At 41.0% G+C, this 21,976-nt stretch overlaps 2 protein-coding genes across 8 annotated transcripts in view; one reads left to right on the top strand and one right to left on the bottom strand.

Moving 5' to 3' along the window:
- Positions 1–13,951, top strand: part of APAF1 (apoptotic peptidase activating factor 1) — an 89,601-nt gene extending 75,650 nt beyond the window's left edge. For 4 of the 5 annotated variants that reach the window (XM_019038859.3, XM_019038860.4, XM_055358882.2 and 1 more), the window contains 5 exons: positions 1,723–1,842; positions 2,169–2,294; positions 3,946–4,071; positions 5,705–5,848; positions 10,941–13,951. In XM_019038859.3, the coding sequence (XP_018894404.2) occupies positions 1,723–1,842; positions 2,169–2,294; positions 3,946–4,071; positions 5,705–5,848; positions 10,941–11,087 (663 nt within the window). In that variant the 3' untranslated portion in view covers positions 11,088–13,951. The remainder of the gene's footprint in view (positions 1–1,722; positions 1,843–2,168; positions 2,295–3,945; positions 4,072–5,704; positions 5,849–10,940) is intronic. The other variant, XR_008670562.2, reaches the window with a different exon arrangement.
- Positions 12,564–21,976, bottom strand: part of ANKS1B (ankyrin repeat and sterile alpha motif domain containing 1B) — a 1,254,535-nt gene continuing 1,245,122 nt past the window's right edge. For all 3 annotated transcript variants that reach the window (XM_019038847.3, XM_019038842.4, XM_031016570.3), the window contains one exon: positions 12,564–14,149. In XM_019038847.3, coding sequence (XP_018894392.2) covers positions 14,078–14,149 — 72 coding nt within the window. In that variant the 3' untranslated portion in view covers positions 12,564–14,077. The remainder of the gene's footprint in view (positions 14,150–21,976) is intronic.

Below are 21,976 nucleotides of genomic sequence, written 5' to 3' on the forward strand. Positions count from 1 at the left end.
GTTTCCTAGTAGAAATGGACTAAAGTCTTTTATGCTTAGTCATATGGGGTGCCCTTCCTCTCTGGTATGATTTGGGAAGCCAGAAATGCCTCCATTTCTTCCCCTTCCCCCAGCATATCTCATTGGGTTCTTAAAATATGAAAATTACTAATTCATTCTCTCTAGAATTACTCTCACTTCCAGTTCGTCTTCTAAAGTTCTCTTGCTTGCATACAAGACCCCATGCTCCTGATATCCTGCTTCTGTGAATGAGCATTCTGAGGCAGAAGATGAGAGATCTGAAAGCCAGGGCTTGGTGGGGAGGACGACTGCTAAATGTGGTGGAAAAAGAAGTAAAAAAAAGGGGAATAAGAGATGTCATTTATTTTAAGATTTTGCCTAGGTTTGATTAAAGATATTTCTGCTGTTTAACATTGGCCAATAAAAAGCTAGATTCAGAATGTTACTCATGTGCATACCTGTAGTTGTGGCTGCTTTTTCTTTATCTTTTTATTCTTTTGGAGCTGGCCTGTTTTCCCATACCTCAGAATTTTAGCTTCATCAGGCCCACGGGGCTGTTTCTTTGGATACCTTCCCAACCTTTTTTCTCTTCTGTTTCTTCTGCGTCTCCTATGCTGTAGTCAGATGGAATGATGAGCAGGTCCCTTTTCACGTTTCCCTGCTCCTATACTTTAACTCCAACATTTATTCCCTTTGAAGAACCCTTCTCAGTTTGTGAATCACACTTTCAACCCATTCCTCAAGCCTACTTTGAATGTGCTATCTGCACCAAATTTTCTCTAAGGAATTACTTTTTTTGAGTTTCACAGAACTTTTATCTCTATCATTGTATCTTCTATTGTAGGACTTTTTGGGTTTGTTGTATTTCTCATTTTCTTTGCTAAACTCTTAAGTTTCTTTATGCTAGATCCTTGTTTGATTCCTATTTGCCTTGCATATAGGTACTAGACATTTGTTAAATAAGTTAATTTGAAGTCAAGTATTAATAAAGCTCTAAATACAGTTGCTTTGATTCAGTAATTAAGAAATGTCCTTTACATAGACATAGCACAAAAATAAACTTCTGTGTACCTCTGTGTCTCAGATACATTTGTATGTATATTTTGTGCTAGTTGCTCATGTTATTTCATTCCCCCCACCCCTTTCCTTATGTCTGAGGAACTCCTCCTGAAGCTCCACATGAAAAACAATGCCTTCTCACTTCCGTCATTTTGAGGATTGCGATGGGGGATAGCTGAGATATTTGAAGCTTGGAAACTCTGTGTTTTGGTTTGAAGCTGCTTTGATCAACTGACCTTCCCAGGCCAGCTTCAGTGGGGCCAGGATCTGTAGACTTCTCCAGCTTGTAGGTTCAGAAATCTGTGACTATGTAATTAGGATAATTTTCTCAGGAAAATTTAATCAGATGGTGAGCTCACTGGCATATTGTGTTTTGTTTTTTTTTTTCTATCTTCTGGTATAATTAACTGTTCTCCAAGCAACTGAAGAAAACAAATTTTATTTAGGAGGAAAAGTATTTTATTTTGCCCCTAGTCAATTTACGTAACCCCAGCTTCTGTCTGTAAAATGTGGACACCACAGTCTTCTCTGTTATTCCTCTCTGTTTTACTGAAATGCCATGTGAGTAAAAGACTTTAGACAAGAGAATGTACACTCTCTCCACCCCTCCAATGAGATAGGATCGGGGGAGGATTATAACAGACTTATTTCTTTGATATTCAGGTATGGAATTGGCAATTGGACAAATGTATCTTTCTACGAGGCCATCAGGAAACAGTGAAAGACTTTAGACTCTTGAAAAATTCAAGACTGCTTTCTTGGTCATTTGATGGAACAGTGAAGGTAATTTAAAGTATAAATTTGTTTTTTTGAAAAAGTATTCTCATATTGCAATGATTATATTGAGACAGTCAAAAGCCACTGTGAGGCTAATTACTTACTTAAAAATTTTTAATTTTTCTCATGCTTGTTTTCTGTTAATTGCAGTCACCTACATCTGCTGTGTTTTAATGAGCATTTATACTGTTAGTCACATTTAAAGTAAAGGGGTCAGAACAGCCAGTGTATTAAAACTCTTGTTTTATAGACCTGTCTTGTAGCTGATTATGCTTTTTAATATAAAATGTTCTTAAAAGTGTCAACCTCCAAGTGTTTTTTTTTTTTTTAAGGTATGGAATATTATTACTGGAAATAAAGAAAAAGACTTTGTCTGTCACCAGGGTACAGTACTTTCTTGTGACATTTCTCACGATGCTACCAAGTTTTCGTCTACCTCTGCTGACAAGACTGCAAAGGTAGGTCAATCAATTGAAACCATGCATAAAACTTTGGTAGTGGTTATGTATAATGAGTTCAAATAATATATGCAACAGGACATAACAGTTGCTCTCTACATGTCTGTTTCATATTTTGTGGTCTTTTGGAGGATGCCCATTGGCATTTAGTTGGTATCAAATGAATGAAATGAAATACATTGAGGACTTCTGATTTCTCCCTTATGGATTACTTTTTGTCTATAACTAATCAAATGCAACCTCTACTGCATATTGTAGGCAATAAAAATCATTGAAAGGGATTTACATTTAATTATACACTGACAATACAATTTTAATATAATTAATGTAATATAATTGACGTGTGTCTAAAATCACATTCTGGTGAATGATGCTGCTTGGTGGGGGACCTCAAGTACTCTCTTCTCTCCTTTTTTCTCCTTCTACCAGTCTTTCCAAACTATAAACCTTGGAATTGTCAGGGCTGTATCCTGTCTTTTGTGCTCTGTTGATGACTCTTTAGTGCATCTTAGAGTTATCTTCTCTTCTTTGTCACCACCCTGAAGAGCATGCTTTCCTCCTCCTCCACTGGTGAACTGTCCCAGCATCCTGCCTCTGGTCTGCACCTCTTCCACTTTATCTTCCATACCACTGCCTGTGTCCCTTGTTGAAACACCTGTTACCTAACGGTTTATAGGCCAACTACTTAGCTCATCACCATCTTTTTCTGCTATATTGTTTCCTCTGTGCCAGCCTACTTTCCAACTTCCTCTTTTTGTGCATGCTGCTAACTTTGGTTTGATAAACCTTCTACTCTTTTACCTTGAAGCATTATGACTCATCTTTCTAGACCTAGATTTGATGGCAGCTCTTCTGAAGCGTTTCCTGACCCTCAAGCAAGGTTAGCTGCTCTACCTCCAGTGTTTCTATTACATTTTATTCATTTGTTAGAACATTTACTTCATAAAACTATTCACTAACTGTTTGTGAGCCTGTCTTTGTGATTAAACTATAAACTTTTCAAGGATAGTGACTGTAGCTAGTTTATCTTATTGTACCACTAGTTCTTAGCTCACAGCGCTTGGAACTTGGTAGTTTTCAGTATGTGGTTGCTAAATGATGTTGACAAAACCATGAGACAATATTGAAAGGAAAAAAAAAACAGCATTTGGCTGCCAAGAAGTAGGCTAGTATAGTGACTAACATTTAAAGATTACTTGTCACATGCTAGTAATTTCACTGTCTATAATCTCATTTAATCTTCACATCATAGGTACAATTGTCCTCATTTTACAGATGCAGTGTCTGAAGCTATAGAAGCTTATATGAGTTGTCCTAGTCACAAGAATCTAGTGAACAGTGGAGCTAGCACTCACATTCAGGTCTGCTTCACTCCACAGACTGCTCTTAGCTGATTCAGTGTTCTTCTGTCTAGGTCTAAAGTAAGGAAGGAGTGACATTGATCCTTGAGCTGAATTTAACTTGAGTAAATAAAGGGAAACTCAGAAAAATTAACAAGGTTGCATGCTGGAACATGGGCATCTCATGAAAGTTTATGAATTGCCAGATATTAGAATGTCCATGTGATTGAATTTATGGCTGAATAGCAATCAAGGCAGATGCTTATTTTGAGTGTATGTAGCATTGCTAAACAATCCTAATTGCCTTCCAGATCTGGAGTTTTGATCTCCTTTTGCCACTTCATGAATTGAGGGGCCACAACGGCTGTGTGCGCTGCTCTGCCTTCTCTGTGGACAGTACCCTGCTGGCAACGGGAGATGACAATGGAGAAATCAGGGTAGGCTGTTTGCTGACATGAGAGCACTGCTCTTCTTGTAGCTTGGGCTAGCACTGTTCACAGTGGGGACCTTTGTTCACGGGCCAGGGAAGCATAGTCCTGAAGTTGTGGTTGGATGAGGCATTCTTTTTGTTTCTGTTGCACATTGTATTCACAGCTGCACTCCACTGCAGAAACGGATTCATTTTAGAGTTAGAGTGAAGCATTCCCTGTGTATGTGAGGAAGCAAGTGCTCTAGTCATTTGTAGTTCATTCTCTGCCATTAGCTTGAGAATGATTCATCTTAATTCTTGGACTTGAACCAAAGGTTGTTTTTGGTAGCAGAATTTGAGGAAAATAATTTTGTAAATTATGGTCTGGATTATAAATGAATTGCAAATTCTGCTTTTTCTGTGCTGAAAGGAAAGATCTCTTTAGCACTATACCCATTTGATAGGCATTTCCAGTGTGGTTTGTTGCAGTCCTCTGTGGACTGCCTGCCTGTTAAACAGTGCAGAGGTTCACATTTCCGTCATTGGGGGGCAGCGAAGGGCTCCTAATTGAGTCACAGTCTGCATGCTAGGCCAGTTTTTATTACCCTGCAGTGCTTAAGATATACATACAAACCATGCCAATTTTATTTAGAAAACAATCTTTTTTTTTAGATATATAATTTTGACTTTTAGAAAACAATCTTTTTAGGAGGCTTAGAATGTTGTTCTCTTTGTGTCTGTGGAAATATAGTACCATATGGAAAGAATTGCATGCTGAAAGATTAGAAATTATGGAAAAGGAGTCAGTTGACTTAGTTGTGTCAGAAGAACTGGGGAGCCGATTGGAAAAGTTTGGGTATTGGGATGACTACTTTGGTAACCAGTATATATGAGGAAGATGGGGTTTTCCCCCCTTTCATTACAAAGGAGGATCTAAAACTCCAGGAACAGGTATATAGTGCAGAAGACTAGGAGAGTATACAGTTCGCAGGAATAGAGGTGTTATCAGATGGGCTTTCCAGGGAAATTAAGGTTCTTCTGCTTGAGGACTAAGTAACCAACCTTCTCTCTACCAGTCACATAAATGTGTGTCAGCTGAAGTGGCAGGGCTGCTTTGGAAATGTTCATTTTGCTCTGAGTTCACATCTTTGGATGAAAGTGCTCCTTTACCAGTTATGAGGCAGTGTTTCATTTTTCAACCACTGCAGGAAAAAGTTGTCTCCCTTAAAATTGTGTTATTTTAAAAATTTTTGTTGGTACATTAAAAAAATTTTTTTCTCCCTGATTATTCAGAATATAGGAAAGTTACTGATTTTTGTTTGTATATGTACTATCTTACTGAACTGTTTCTAATGAGTTTTTCCATTCGGTTCTCTTGGATTTTCTAGGGAGAGATTTACAGATGATTATTTAATTTTCTTTTACCATTTATGCCTCTGTTTCTTTTTCTTATTCTGGTGTACCTTTATTTGAAAAATCAAGAGCACTGCTTATATATTAAATGCCACTGGAAATGCAATATTAGCATCTGTGTTAGGGTTGTTTACAATAAAGTCTAGTAAAATAATTTTAGAATACATATATATGGACATATATATGTTTTAAAACCAGAGAAGCTTCTGGATAACTCTGTTAATGAATTGTGTATCATGTTTACGTAGATATGGAATGTCTCAAACGGTGAGCTTCTTCATTTGTGTGCTCCGCTTTCAGAAGAAGGAGCTGCTACCCATGGAGGCTGGGTGACTGACCTTTGCTTTTCTCCAGATGGCAAAATGCTTCTCTCTGCTGGAGGATATATTAAGGTAAGAGTTCCCCAAGAACTGTGAAAGAAAATAATAGCCTATATCATACTTTCCAAGCTATTTTCACTTCCTGTTTCTCAGTTGGGCCTTTTACAACCCAGCAGAGTAAAAAGGCTGCTACTCCGGAGGCTAAGGTGGGAGGATCGCTGGAGTCTGTGAGGTCAAGGCTGCTTTGAGCCATGATTGCGCCACTTCACTCCACCCTGGGTGACAGAGCAACATCCTGTCTCAAAAAAAAAAAAAAAAAAAAAATCTGGCAGTAAAATGAGTTTAGTAACTAAAGAAAAGAACAGAAAAAAATATTGAAAACAAAAACGAACCAGAAAAAACTTTAAAAAATAATTAAAAGCCAGCCATGGTGGCTCACGCCTGTAATCCTAGCACTTTGGGAGGCCAAGGCGGGCGGATCACCAGAGGTCAGGAGTTTGAGACCAGCCTGGCCAAATGGTGAAACCCTATCTCTACTAAAAATACAAAAAATAGCCGGGCATGGTGGCATATGCCTGTAATCCCAGCTACTTGGGAGGCTGAGGCAGGAGAATCGCTTGAACCCGGGAGGCGAAGGTTGCAGTGAGCCGAGATCACACCATTGCACTCCAGCCTAGGCAACAAGAGCAAAACTCTGTCTCAAAAAAGAAAATAAATAAATAAATAGATAAATTAAAAAAATAAATAAAAAGGAAAAGAAAAAAAAAGGCAGTTACTATTATCCCCATTTTGTAGTGATGAAACTGAGATCCACAAGACTACTTTCCTCAGATCTTGGGGAAGCTTTGGTGACAGTGGCAGGGATGCCCTCAATCCAGAGCTGTCATACTGCCTCATACTAAACTTGGGGCATTAGAATGACTAGCAAGTTGGGTGTTTAACTTAGTTCTGTTTTCCATGTCATTCACAATTAACTATGTTGGTTGAAAATCTTTAAAAAAATATATTTTTGAAATTTCTTCAGTAATAATAATAGCAGCAGTATATGGCTTTATAGTTTACAAAACGCTTCACTCCCCTCATCTTACTAGCCAGCTTTTTGAGGCTTAAATTTCATTCTTGGTTTACAGATGAGGAAAATGATTTTCTATGGAGGTTATAACTTTCCTAAAGTTACATAATTAGTGCCGGGTATGGTGACTCACACCTGTAATCCCAGCACTTTGGGAGGCCAAAGCGGGCAGATCACTTGAGGTCAGAAGTTGAAGACCAGCCTGGCCAACATGGCAAAACCCCATCTCTGCTAAAAATACAAAAATTAGCTGGGTTTTGTGGCGGGCACCTGTAGTCCCAGCTACTTGGGAGGCTGAGAGGTGAGACTCACTTGAACCCCGGGGGAGCAGAGGTTGCAGTCAGCTAAGATCACACCACTGTACTCCAGCCTGGGCAACAGAGCGAGACTATCTCAAAAACAAACAAACAAAAAAACCAAAAATAAAGTTACATAATTAGTAAATAGAAAAGCCAGGACTCAAACCCGGGTCTCTGCCTCTGTTTTCTCTAGCTAATTGGCTTTTTAAAACTTACTAGTGATTGAGGCCGCGATTTGAATGTGTTGTGGTGCATCAGGGTCATATTTTTGGTGTTTTTTTGATGCATCTTTTATCTATCCACTCAAAAAGACTGTGTTGAATGTCCAGTGTGTGCTAAGCTACTGCTCTGTGGCACAATGTTTATGGCTTGGTTCCTGCCTTTCAGCAGCTTACGGTCTATGGGGGAAGCAGGTGGTAAACCAATAAAGTCCCTAAAGTTTAGAAGGGGTGTGGGACATGCTTTCATGAGGGAGGTGGAAGCACAAAGGAGAGGAGTGACCAGACCAACCTCAGAGAGTTAGCAGAGGCTTCACCTGGAGGGGAATGCTTGAAGTGAGTCTTTTGAATAGCAGTTTACTTGTAAAAGTGGTAGAAGATGATACTCTATATCAGTGGTCCCCAGCCTTTTTGGCACTAGGGACTAGTTTCCTTGGAAGACAATTTTTCCACAGATGGGGTGGTGGTAGGAAGTGGGGAGCGGGGAATGGTTTCAGGATTAAACTGTTCCACCTCAGATCATCAGCATTAGATTCTCGTAAGGAGTGCGCAAGCTAGATCCCTCACATGTGCAGTTCACAGTAGGGCTCTTGCTCCTGTGAGAAACTAATGCCACCACTGATCTGTCAGGAGACAAAGCTCAGGTGGCAATGTTCACTCACCAGCCGCTCACCTTCTGCTCTGCGGATGGGTTCCTAAAAGGCCACAGACCAGTACCGGTCCATGGCCCAGGGACTGGGGACTCCTCTATATTGGGCTGATCACTTGGACATTCTGGAAGCTTTTTCATTTAAAATTGATTCCTAATAAGATCTTATGATACTGTTATTTCTTACTGAAAACATTCAAGTGTAGGAGATGATTCTCATTAATTGTCTAAGGCAGGATAAGTGTTTGGAAATATTTGAATGACTGGTGTTTTGGTTACATGAGACCCACACGGCTGCAGTTTTACCACCATAAGAATCTAGCTTATAAAAAAGATAAATTAGAGGACAGTTTTTAGCTTTATGAAAGGATGTACTAAGGGGTACAAAAATACAGATAAACAAAAGGAGTAATTTCTAGTATTTGATAGTACAGTAGGGAAATTATAGTTAATAATTTGTTGTATATTTCAAAATAGCTAGAAGAATTATAATGTTCCCAACACAAAGAAAAGATAAATATTTGAGGTGGATATCCCAATTATCCTAATTTGATCATTACACATTGTATCACATGTACCCCCAAAATATGTACAACTTAATTATCAATAAAAATTTTTTTAAAAAAGAAAGGATGTTTGTTATCCCTTTACAAGGTTTCATTGAAAACACAATTCTGTTTACAAAATGTTGCATTAACCTACATCTTTATTCAGTTATTAGGAGATCCTGAGAAATGACCACCAATTGTTCTCCTTTAGTGTAAAGATAAACTAGAACTCAGTCTGCTCTGGGGATGATGCTTAGAGGAGAGTCATTGCTGTCTGTGTTGGAAGCTGGGGAGTCTTCGGCTATATTAGCTGCTGGCAAATTTAACTGCTCAGCTTTGACACCAAGTTTCTAGAGACCACATCATTTGATTCTCTGGCCTCCACAGAATGCCATCACATAATTGAGAGTCTGGTTTATAAGATGTTACAAAGATCAGTGACCATATTTGCAGAGTTCTTGGGGAACCTTGAAATAAAGCAGCAGAATAGGTTTACATACTATAGATGTTATGTCTGAAGGGTGAAAGAACTTCTAGCCTATGTATTTAGTTTGTATATTTAAATGACAATCAGGCTGCCTTTGCCTTCTGGTTTGATTACTAGCTTATTCAACTGATTATGATATAGCCCAGCCTGCATCTACCCAGCATGTTAATGAGACTAACCAAAAGCACAGAGCAAATTAAAAGTAAAAAGGAACAGCTGCTGTAGTGTCCAAGAAAATAGGCCTTTTGAGCCTGTTTACTTTAGAATCCAAGCTGTATAAATTGAGTGCCAGTAAGATAAAGTAGGTATCCAGAAGCTTAAAAAGTTCTTAACTTCCAAATTATTCCTATTTATAAGTGAAAAAATAATTTAGCTGTTTACCTGCATTATGCCACAGAGTACATACTGAATGACAAGAAATTCACATTAATTCATGTGCATGAAGGGAAAGCTGATCTGAAGTATGGAATACATGGTGATAAATGGTGGTGTGCCATGACTTGGTGGCAGCAGAGTGTAATGGTCAGGAGAGTGGGCTTTGGCCTTGAGACAGGCTGCCTGAGTTCAAAGCCTGCCTCTGCCACTCATTAGGTTTGTGACCTTGCACAAGATTGTTTAACTTCTGTGCCTTGATTTTCTTATCTGTAAATTGATGTAATGATAATACCTAACTCATTTCAGAGATTTCCCATATACCCCTTTCCCCCACAAACACATAGCCTCTCCCATTATGAACATCCCCCCACCAGAGATGTGCATTTGTTACAATTGATGGATCCACATTGACACATCATTATCACCCACAGTCCATAGTTAGGGTTTGTTCTTGGTGCTGTACATTTTTTGGGTAGTTGAACTATGTGATCTCTAAGAGCCTTAGTGACTGAAAACAAATGAATCTCAGGTTGGTGGAATGTGCTTGATTACATTGTTATTTTACAAAGCAAACTTGTGAGTTCTGGAAAATCCCAAGTTAGTGCATGCTGGTTCAGTGAGGTTTACCGAAGTCCATTGGGTATGCTTTTAGCAGTTACTATTACTAATAGTGAACATGCTTACTTGACCCACTCACATGGGAAAGACAGAATGCTAGGTACTGCCATAGGCACAAAGGTGGGTGACACTATTACTGTGTTCATAATACTCAGGATTATGGTGAGCTTGAGGCCTTTTCAGAATAAGTTTACATGTATTGTCTCTTGCCCCCATTTTAGCTGTGAGATTCATGGGTAAACTTTATGATTCCCATTTGTTAAATGAATATAAATATTATAAGCAAATTCAGTGATTGGGAGGGAAAGGAAGGACTTGGCTAGAGCCCTTGCTACGTTTGAGATGTTCAGTATTTGTTTAGTAAATAAATAATATAGATTATTTTATAAAGAAACTTGGTCAAGGGCTCTTGCATCACACCTGGGGAAAGGGAAGATTCAGTAGAGAGAACATTGTTTCCTGTAGCCCATATTATGAATAGTTTGGGTCTCTGTCAGAATACCAGTCTGTGTCTGCAAAGGGGCATTTGAGTGAAGAGAGGGGGAATCTTCTGCCCATTCTCCCGAGAAGGACATGCAGACAAGAGAGTTGAGTCTGGCCACTGCTGTAATGGACTCTGTAGCTTCCTGTCTGCAGCTCTCAAGCAGGCTGCATGTTTCTCCAGCACAACTCAACGGTTGGAGTTGGGTGTAGGCGGAGCAGTGAGGCCATCACCAGTGTTCATCAGGAAAAGGCTGACCAGGTTGAATAGTATATTCAGCATTAAATCCAGACATTTTCCTCCTGTTTGCTTGAGTTCGGTTGGGGGGAGGAGATAGGGTAAAGGATCTGCTGGCACTATAAATTGTCACACAGTGTAATTACCAATCTAATGAGAATTTTATTTTTCTCTGAACAGTGGTGGAACGTTGTCACTGGGGAATCCTCACAGACCTTCTACACAAATGGAACCAATCTTAAGAAAATACATGTGTCCCCTGACTTCAAAACATATGTGACTGTGGATAATCTTGGTATTTTATATATTTTACAGACTTTAGAATAAAATAGTTAAGCATTAATGTAGTTGAACTTTTTAAATTTTTGAATTGGAAAAAAATTCTAATGAAACCCTGATATCAGCTTTTTATAAAGCTCTGAATTGTTTTGCAGTATTGCATTCATTACAAAAGTGTTTGTGGTTGGATGAATAATATTAATGTAGCTTTTTCCCAAATGAACATACCTTTAATCTTGTTTTTCATGATCATCATTAACAGTTTGTCCTTAGGATGCAAATGAAAATGTGAATACATACCTTGTTGTACTGTTGGTAAAATTCTGTCTTGATGCATTCAAAATGGTTGACATAATTAATGAGAAGAATTTGGAAGAAATTGGTATTTTAATACTGTCTGTATTTATTACTGTTATGCAGGCTGTGCCTCAGGGTAGCAGTGGCCTGCTTTTTGAACCACACTTACCCCAAGGGGGTTTTGTTCTCCTAAATACAATCTTAGAGTTTTTTTGCATTCTTTAAATTTGCTTTAAAAATATTGTGTCTGTGTGCATAGTCTGCACCATTTCCTTTAATTGACTCAATAAGTGAGTCTTGGATTTAGCAGGCCCCCCCACCTTTTTTTTTTGTTTTTGGAGACAGAGTCTTGCTCTGTTGCCAGGCTGGAGTGCAGTGGCGCGATCTCGGCTCACCACAACCGCTGCCTCCTGGGTTCAAGCAATTCTCCTGCCTCAGCCTCCCGAGTAGCTGGGACTACGGGTGTGCGCACATGCCAGGCTAATTTTTGTATTTTTAGTAGAGACAGGGTTTCACCATGTTGGCCAGGATGGTCTCGATCTCTTGACCTCATGATCTACCCGCCTTGGCCTCCCAAAGTGCTAAGATTACAGGCGTGAGCCACCGTGCCTGGCCAGGCCCCTTCTCTTTTAATGGAGACAGGGTCTTGCACTATCACCCAGGCTGGAGTGCAGTGGCATAATCATACCTCATTGCAGCCTCAAACTCCTGGGTTCAAGCAATCCTCCTGCCTCAGCCTCCCAAGCAGCTGAGACTACAGGCACGAGCCACCACACCCAGCTAATTTTTAAATTTTATTGTGGAGACAGGGTCTCACTATGTTGTCTAGGCTGGTCTTGAACTCTTGGCCTCAAGTAATCCTCCTGCCTCAGCCTCCCAAAGTGTTGGGATTGCAGATATGAGCCACTGGCCTGGCCTTCAGCAGTTCTTTTTGTGAAGTAAAACTTGTATGTTGGAAGGAGTAGATTTTATTGGTCTACCCTTTTCTCACTGTAGCTGCTGGCAGCCCTGTGCCGTATCTGGACTCTAGTTGTCAGTATCTGAGTTGGACACTATTCCTGCTCCCTCTGGTTTCTTACATATCAGACTTCTTACTTGAATGAACCTGATCTTTCCTAATCCTCACTTTTTTCTTTTTTAAAAAGCAGTTTCTCCACTGCTAAATGTTAGTCATTGAGGTGGGGCCAATTTTAATCATAAGCCTTAATAAGATTTTTCTAAGAAATGTGAAATAGAACAATTTTCATCTAATTCCATTTACTTTTAGATGAATGGCATTGTGAATGCCATTCTTTTAATGAATTTCAAGAGAATTCTCTGGTTTTCTGTGTAATTCCAGACGAGTCACTGTAACTCTAGAAGATTAACCTTCCAACCAACCTATTTTCCTTTCCCTTGTCTCTCTCTCCCTCTTTTCCTTCCTTCTTTCCTTTCTCTTCTTTTATCTCCAAGGTTAATCAGGAAAAATAGCTTTTGACGGGAAAAAACTCAATAACTGGCTATTTTTGACCTCCTGATCAGGAACTTTAGTTGAAGCATAAATCTAAAGAAACATTTTCTCTGAAATATATTATTAAGGGCAATGGAGATAAATTAGTAGTAGATGTGGTTCCCAGAAAATATAATCAAAATTCAAAGATTTTTTTGTTTCTGTAACTGGAACTAAATCAAATGATTACTAGTGTTAATAGTAGACAACTTGTTTTTATTGCTGGTGCATATTAGTATAACTGTGGGGTAGGTCGGGGAGAGGGTAAGGGAGTAGATCACTCAGATGTATTTTAGATAAGCTATTTAGCCTTTGATGGAATCATAAATACAGTGAATACAATCCTTTGCATTGTTAAGGAGGTTTTTTTGTTTTTAAATGGTGGGTCGAGGAGCTAGTTTACAGGCTTACTGTGATTTAAGCAAATGTGAAAAGTGAAACCTTAATTTTATCAAAAGAAATTTCTGTAAATGGTATGTCTCCTTAGAATACCCAAATCATAATTTTATTTGTACACACTGTTTAGGGGCTCATCTCACGTAGGCAGAGTATAAAGTATTACCTTTTGGAATTAAAAGCCACTGACTGTTAAAGTATAACAACACACATCAGTTTTTAAAAAGCCTTGAATGGCCCTTGTCTTAAAAAGAAATTAAGAGCCAGGTGCGGTGGCACGTGCCTGTAATCCCAGCTCCTTGGGAGGCTAAGACAGGAGGATTCCTTGAGCCCTGGAGTTTGAGTCCAGCCTGGGTGACATAGCAAGACCCTGTCTTAAAAGAAAAATGGGAAGAAAGACAAGGTAACATGAAGAAAGAAGAGATACCTAATATGATGGAGCTGCAAATTTCATGGCAGTTCATGCAGTTGGTCAAGAGGAGGATTTTGTTTTGTAGTTTGCAGATGAGCATTTTTAAAGCATTTTCCCTTGCTGTATTTTTTTGTATTATAAATTACATTGGACTTCATATATATAAATTTTTTTTTACATTATATGTCTCTTGTATGTTTTGAAACTCTTGTATTTATGATATAGCTTATATGATTTTTTTGCCTTGGTATACATTTTAAAATATGAATTTAAAAAATTTTTGTAAAAATAAAATTCACAAAATTGTTTTGAAAAACATTTTTGGATTGTTTCATTCTTTGCTTGTCATTTATCTGTTGATTAGACCACTAAAGTGAAGGATTCAAGCTAAATACATCAACCTTTCTATCTAGGCTTTATCAGCTATATGTAAATTCAATTCTATCAAAATTTTCTGAGTGCCTCCTCAGTGTGTCTCTCTGGTTCCTGCCCGGTATGGCTGGCATGAAGAAGATCCTGTAAAAAAGAGAATTCATTTATTTATTCACTTAGTTTGTTCATGCATTTGTTTAATAAATATTGAGATGTACCATGTGCCTGGCATTGTGGTAGGTATTGGGAACACAGGAGTGAGCAAAACAAAATTCTTGCTCTACTGCAGTTAAGGGCCAGGGAGAGGCAGAAAAAGTAAATAAGTAAAATCTGTAGTGAATTCGGTGGTATGTACAAGCGGAGGGGAAGGGGTTACAGTTTTAGATGGACTGGCTCTTTCAGAAGCTGACACTTGTACAGACCTGAAAGATGTGAGGAAGTGAGCTATGCATCTGTCGGGAAACCATTCTGAAGGATACAGCAGGTGCAGACTCCAGTGGGATGGTTGGTGTATTCTGGGAGCAGCCAGACGGCCCATGTGGCTGGAGAAGGGTGAGTGTGAGGAGTCTAACGGGAGAGGCAGAGAGGAATTGGGGTAGCACTGGAGGCTGCCTCTTAGGCCACAGTAAGGACTTCACTTTTGACTCTGGGAGCCAGTGTAGGAGTTTTGAGCAGTGGTCTGATTTAAGCTTTAACGAATCAGCCAGGCAGTGGGAATCAACTGAGAGGGGAACCAGTGAGAAGCTTTTGTAATCATCCGGACAAAATGAAGGTGGGCCAGACTAGGGTGGCAGCAGCAGAGCTTGTGACAAGTTGGATTCTGGATATATTTTGAAGATAAGAGTTAATAGGATTTGCTGATGGATTGGATAAAGGTTGTGAGAGAGACAAGAAAAGAATGATGCAAAGTTTTAGCCTGAGCAACTGGAAGAAGAGAGTTGCCGTCAGCTGAGATGAAGAAGACAATGAAAGCAGCTTTGCGGACGCGGTAAGTTTGAGACGCCCGTTAACGAGACATCCAGGTGGGGATGCTGAGTAGGCGGGATGCAAGGCTCTGAAGTTCATGGGAAAGCTCCACCTGGAGGTAGAAATCTGAGCGTCATCAGTGAATTGATGTTATTTAAAATCAGAGGAGTAGATGAAATCAGCAGTGAAGCGGGTGTAGATAGAAAAGACAGGGGGCCCCAAGACTGAGTCCAGGGCAGTCTGGAGATCAGTGGGATGAGGGATAAGCCCAGGAGACTAAAAAGGACCAGCAGAGACTAAGAGTTGCAAATTAGTGTGGTAAGTACAGTGAATGCAGCAGGCATGGGCCGCTTAACTTAACGTCTTCTTGTCTGTAGTCCTTGATCAGTCTGCTCATTCACCCACCTATCTATCCTGTACTCCTTGAGCATCTACGTGCCAAGCACTGTTTTAAGCAGCAGAGGAAGCAATAAGTAAATACATTTGAGTTGTTGAGAGATCATGGGGACAACAGATGATAAGAAAACAGGACAGTATCAGCAGTTGTCTTATCTGAAAAATGAGGATCCGTTCCTCCCTCCAGATTGTTGTAGGATTTAATGAGATAAAGCTCCTGAAGCACTTATCTCATTGCCTGCACTAAGAGACCGCTCAGGGGACATTCTGCAATGCCATTTGAGCTCCCTCCTCTTTGCCTGGCAACAGCCCCAGCTGCCATCTCTGCCTCCAGTTGTGGCCCTTCTGCATGATCTTTCCAGAGCACTCATCTGAATCACATTAAACTTCTCTGTTTAAACTTTAATTGTGTTTACACTTCTGTTTAAACCCTGGACCTGCTCCAAGTTCTCTTCTGTAGCTTTGTGTACACTGTTTTCTCTATGCTGTCCTCTCACCGATTTTCTTTTCCCCGCTAACTCCCTATGTTTCACAAATTCTTTAAGATAACCCTCAAGAGCTGAAGGGCTGCCCTGCCCTCTCCTAGCATTCTCTTTTCTCTGTCATGGCTTTTGTTGTTTTGGAATTGCTTGCTTATTGAGGTCCCCAGTAAATCGTAAGTTCCTTGAAAGCCAGGACTGTATAGAGTCTAACATGAGCCTAGCATTGCAATGAGGGCCTCAGTAAACACTTGTTGGATGACTGGAATTCATCTCCTGAGTTCCATGGGATGAATTTGCCCACGTGTTTATAACACAGTCTATGTTCTTCCTTTCCATAAGGATATCATGAGGCTGTCAAATGAAGATGTAGCATATCACCAGCATTTTATCTTGCCGTTTTAGTTTGGCCTTTTTCTGTGAAACATCATTAGGGGAAAGTAAAACTTTACTTGGACAAAAGAGGTTTGCTACCAAATTATATAAAATGAATAAACATATCCCTGGAGTGTTTAAGTCAGCAAGTATGGCCATCTATTATTCCACAGACATTTTATATTATAATTTACTCACTGACCTTTAGCGAAGGAGAAAATGATTTTCTAATAATTCTTAGTCTTTGAAGATTGTCACTGGAATACATTCCTTGCTCATAACCACTCCCCTTGGGACCGTGGATATACTATACAGTTATTAAAATGCCTGAATTAGAAAATCCGCTGCTCTTGGGCTATGAGTTTAACTATAGAAGAATTACTGTATATGCTCACACGAGAGGGGCAGAAGAAGGGGGTCACATTTGAGACGTAGCAGAGACCAGGCCTTTGAAGTCCTCTGGCATCAACAATGACTTGCTCCTGAGTCAAATGATGTGAGAAAACCAGAATGTGGGAAATTTTCATTTCAATTAAGATTCAGGAAAATGAGTCACTGGTGTTCTTTGTAAATTCATTTATGAGGTCAGGCCCCCAGAACTGGGAATGCTCCTTATCACATAGAAATGAATAGAAAAATCTGCCTCTGTAATTTCCGTCACCCAGGGCTAGAATATGTAACTAGAGAGGGTGGTCAAGGCCTGAGTTTGGGTCTGGGGGTTTAGAGCAACCGATCAAACTGGAAAACTGAGCAGGTGAGTGAAGACTCCTGCTGTTCTGAGGAGCACACGTTCGCATTCATTCAAATGTTTATCGCCGCTCCACTCGAGGCACCGCCCAACTCTCATTTATCTTCACAGAAGTTGAGTGGATCTGCAGACTGCAGCTTCAGTTTTTAGATAGAGGAAGAACTAAACCCCAGCAGCTAATCGGTGACAAAGCCAGGGCTAGAATCCAAATCTGCTATTCTTTATAGATAGAAAGGCCAAGACTCTTAGGCTTGTAAGTCACCTGTCAGTCACAACTGGAAGTAGAATACTCCTGGGTTCAGTGGCAGATGACATCAGCCTAGGGGTCATAAGGCTTGGTTTCACTAGCTGGGAAAAGTCATCCAATAGCTTATGTGATGGTTTTGGAGATGTTCTTATATTCACCTTCAATTAGCAGTGAGCCCTTCACTTAGCCCTTCATCTTGGGCTTATTGCCCTACTTGCTGTCAATTAACCTCTGGAGACACACCAAGTCTTTTAGAAGGAAGGAAGGGAGCTACTATTTTTTGAGGGCCTTTTATGTGCCGAGCCCACAGGCTGGGCATTTTCCATACATTATTTAACTGAATCATAACAGTGCTGCAAGGTGTTATCATCTCTTTCATAGGTGTGGAAACAGATGCAGAGAGGTTAGGTTTCCAGGGCCCCACAGCGAAGTGGTGGAGCTGGGTTTCTGGTCCACGGCCTTCTGTCTCCACTGGGTGACACTCCCTGTACCTTCTCATTGAAGCCCCTGGGCTAGAGGGTCCAAGAGCATCACTTCAGTTCTGCATTTCATTCGTTACTCACTTGCATCAGGACAGATGCATCACTACTAAGCTCTCGGAGAAGACGACATCAGATGCTGTCTGCTCCCAAGGAGCTTCTACTTTTGGTAGTCTGATTAACTTGTATCTGTGCCTGTAGAGATTGCTCTTTGAAAAAAGCAGCAGGAACATTCTGATAGAAGCCAATGGATGGGACAGGTGGGGGGAATGCGTTGGATTTGCCAGCACCTGGCCACTGCCCAACCTGCTCTCAATTCTCAGATGATTCAGGCATTGAGCAAGGAAGGTAGCAGAGCTACTGTTGCCTTCCCTTTGGGGAAGCCTGTTTCTACTTTGAAATTCTTAAGGGATTCATTTCAAATTAGTGGCAGGCCTCGGTTAGTGGATCTGTGTGCTGTCTTCTGCCATCTTGATTGCATCTCCCCCCTTCTCCTTTTCCTTTCATTTGAAAAGATGCAGCCCCTCAGAGCCCCACTTTCCTGATTTGTCAAATAGGGAACCTAATGCACAACGCTTTTGTGGGGCTTAGAAAAACATGTCAAGAATCTGACATAGATCTCAATAAACAGCATAATACTTATCTTTCGTCCCAGTTACAAACCCCCATTCCTGTACTGCCCAAATCTCCATGATTCACAAATTGCGACCCTGCTGCTTCTGCTCCATGGCAGACACCTTGCTCCAGGCACCCTCCTCTACCACCTCCTTCTCCTTATGGCCATTGGCTTTTAGGAGACAGACATTGCTTACTTAGCAGGAAAGCTGTCACCTGCTTTCTTTTGAACTATCCCAAACTTGATTCTCTTTGGGCGACGCATACACCCATCAAGTGGTAAAGAAGACTGGGAATGAGGGGAGAAAAGACCCTGGGCTTGTTGCTGGGGCCAGTAGCTTGGGAGTGTGGTGGTATGTGTGTGGCTTTGGCTGTCAAGTGGACCTAAGTTCAACCCTGGCTACACTGACTTTCCAGCTGTGTGACTTCGGCAAATGGGTTAATCTCCTCAAGGATTCACTTCCTAGGGAGGCTTTAAATGTCCCCGGGTGATTCCAGTGTGCAGTGGAGGTTGAGAGCCAGCGCCCTCTACTCTCACCCTTGATGCCCAACCAACTCATTGCCAGTCTCCTCCTTTAGCACAGCCCATGATGCTGCGATGTCTGCCAGTGCAGCATGCCCCTTTGTGCCTGCTCTGCCCATAACATTCTCAGGAGCTTGCTGGGCAGCACAGATGTTTGGTGTGCATATTAACCCAGCTGTGGGGATCTTTCCTGCTCAGGTTTGGTGGCTAATTTATAGAGCAACTCTGTCAGGATGATCACCAATCCCTCTTACAGGCACTGCTTTCTCTGTTCAAGTGTCTCACCTGTGTGTGCTTGTGTTTGCCTTTTAGCTATTACTGTGATGATTCCCAATATAGTAGACACTGCCAGTGACCACCGCAATATCCAATCTCCCCCTTTTCCTAACAACCCCTGCATTGTTGGGGGCTGCAGTGTGCTCAGCTAAAACTAACAATTGCAGCCACATTTTCCATCCTCCTACATAGGGGTGGCCAATGAGCTGTATGCAGAAGTTGTGGGGTGGAGCTTCCAGGAAAGCTCTTAAAAGTCTGCCTTATTCAGCTGGACAATGCTTCCATCCTATGGTCCTTACCATCTTTTCTAATGCCTGGAATATGTGTGTGCTGGAGGATGCTCCAGCAGCCATTTTGTGACAATGAGGCAATCTTGAGGCTAAAAGAAGCCACTTCCAAAGGATGGCAGAGTAGAAATATAGAAGGATCTTGAGATTTCAGTGATATCATAAAGCTACAATTCCAGCTCTGTACTGCCTATCTCTGAAGTTCATGTTACATGAGGGAAAATTCAACCCCTGCCTCGTTTAAGACATTGTTATTGCTGGTCTTTGCTGCTAGTTCTTTAGTTCACTTCCTGATACTTCCCAAAACAAACCTGGTGAATAACAGCAAAATTCAACAAATGTCACCGACCCCTGAATCTCTGCCTCCTCCACCCACTCACCCCAGCTACAAACACTCTTTCTCCTGATGAGTAACCGGGCGTCTAGCTGTAAGGTTGCTGAAGCTTCGTGGAATCTCAGAAAGTCATAAAGCTACTGAACAAGTTCACAAACAAGTGATGCATAGACCACACCCAGCCCACAGATGAGTTCTGTGTGGCTCACACTTATTTTTTAAAACCGGGTTTGCTGCCAACACTTCAAAACCCAACGATTTTGCGTGAAAATCCAGATTTCTTAGAAAATCTGTGGACCCAGGGTCTTCCTTTCTGCCTGGCAGCAATCAGCTGGAACTCAGCAGCGGTTGCCCCTGAGATGAGGCACAGCCCCATCACCCTCACTCATGTCACCTGTATGGCTTGGAAGGCATGTGAGTTGGCAGCCTGCTCAAACCCACACCCCAGAAACGGCCTGCTAAAATGGGATTTCAGAATCCACTTGTACCTTTCTTCTTTCTCAGTCTCCCCTGACTCAACACAGCACACTGGCATTGTTTTTTTCCTCTCAGACAACTGAGCATGCACTTTTGAGAATCAGAGAGAAATCCGCCTCTCAAATGTCAGAAAACAGCGGATGCTGCCTCTTACTTGCGGGCCTTTTGACTTCCCATGTGTCTTACTGCCACTTGAGAGGGAGGGCTGCAGGCAGGCAGGCTCCCTGGGGAGCAGCTGTTGGGATGCTTGATTGAGGCCCTGAGACATCCAGAGGACAATTAAATTGGGTATTGAATATGAATTGCTTTGAATGGTTTTTATTACCACATTGTGAGCTGACTTTGGTTGTAAAATCTGACTCCATCTCTTTCTTGCTCTTACTGTGGTGATGAGACAGAACTTCAAGATGTCCTAAATAGCAGGGCTTGGAACATGCATATTAGCTCATCTGTACTCGTGAAGTCTGTCATCTGCTACCCGCGCTCCTCCACTGTCTGAACCAAGTTAGGAGCCCTGATTAAACCTCCGCGGCTGCAGTCACCACCTTCCGCCGGGGTGACCCCATTGGAGATGACAAACGAAGGCTGTCTTATTTCAGCCTGATGTGTAAGTCTTCACAGCACTGGTCGTTAACTACTCTTGGAAAGTTAAATGCCCATGCAGCTTTTTTTTTTCCCCCCAAACATAGGTCTCTGAGGTTTTGGAGAGAAAAACAAAAACTGTTTTAATAATAATTTGTAGCTATGCTTTTTGATGAGTTGCACACTGAGTGCAATATATGTTGGCTGCAGAATGACCATCTTTGCAGAAGCAACTCTAAGGAAAGTGATGCCACGCTAAACACAGAGTGAGTTCTCAATAAGTAGACCGACTTGAGCGGAAGACAGAAACAGTTAAGTGGAGTTGGCATTTCCCTGGTTGGCACCAAGGTCTCAGGGTTATTTCGACCACAAAATTAAGTTCCAGCTCCTAGCTACTAACAGAGTCACAATACGCAGCATGGTGATGGTCAAAAGGCCTGAGCAAGTTCAAAGCGCCGTCTCTGCTGGCTTTGGAACCGGTTTCTGTGGGAAGCAGGACTCTGTTGCTGGGGCAGGCAGACGCTTGGGTCCATTTGCCTAGAGGCACGGACAGCAGTAAATGTGGGGCTGGCTGGCTGGCTGTTGGGGAGATAGGACTGGAGTATGGGGTGGGCCAGTGGGCCTTGCTGCATGTAGACTCTGTGCTGGCTGTGTTGGCTAGTTACCCAACTTTATTTCAAAAAATGTGTTTCGAACCTTCAGATCGACTAGCCTATCTAAAAAGAGAACTTAGAAATTTATTTTTTTTTTAAAAAAGTCTTCTTCCTACGGATTTCCTGAACATGGCCATTATATTCTAATGCTCTTGAGGCTAGATCACTTATCAAATTTTCATTTCTTTTCAGAAGTAATTAGGAGTGATGCTACCTTGAATCCAGGTGTGAATTTTTATTGATTTTTGAGGATTTGGCCACGTGTTCCTTTATCCAAGCCTGTCTTCTGCTCCATCTTATCCAAACAAACATTGAACCAGCAATATTCCCAAGTATTCCAACTTGAGAAAATCTTGTGTGTCTTGAGAAAAATCATTTCCATGACTTATTAATGAACTAACTAGGGATAATTTTTATAGGGTTCGTTAACTCAGATTTATCATAGAATACAATTTAATAAGAAACAATTAAATGGAGTAATTGAATTCAAGTCCTTTTTTGAGTAATGTTAGCATTCAATGACCCCCCTGCCCA

The sequence above is a fragment of the Gorilla gorilla genome, chromosome 10, assembly GCF_029281585.2.
Source record: "Gorilla gorilla gorilla isolate KB3781 chromosome 10, NHGRI_mGorGor1-v2.1_pri, whole genome shotgun sequence".
Lineage (NCBI taxonomy): Eukaryota > Metazoa > Chordata > Mammalia > Primates > Hominidae > Gorilla > Gorilla gorilla.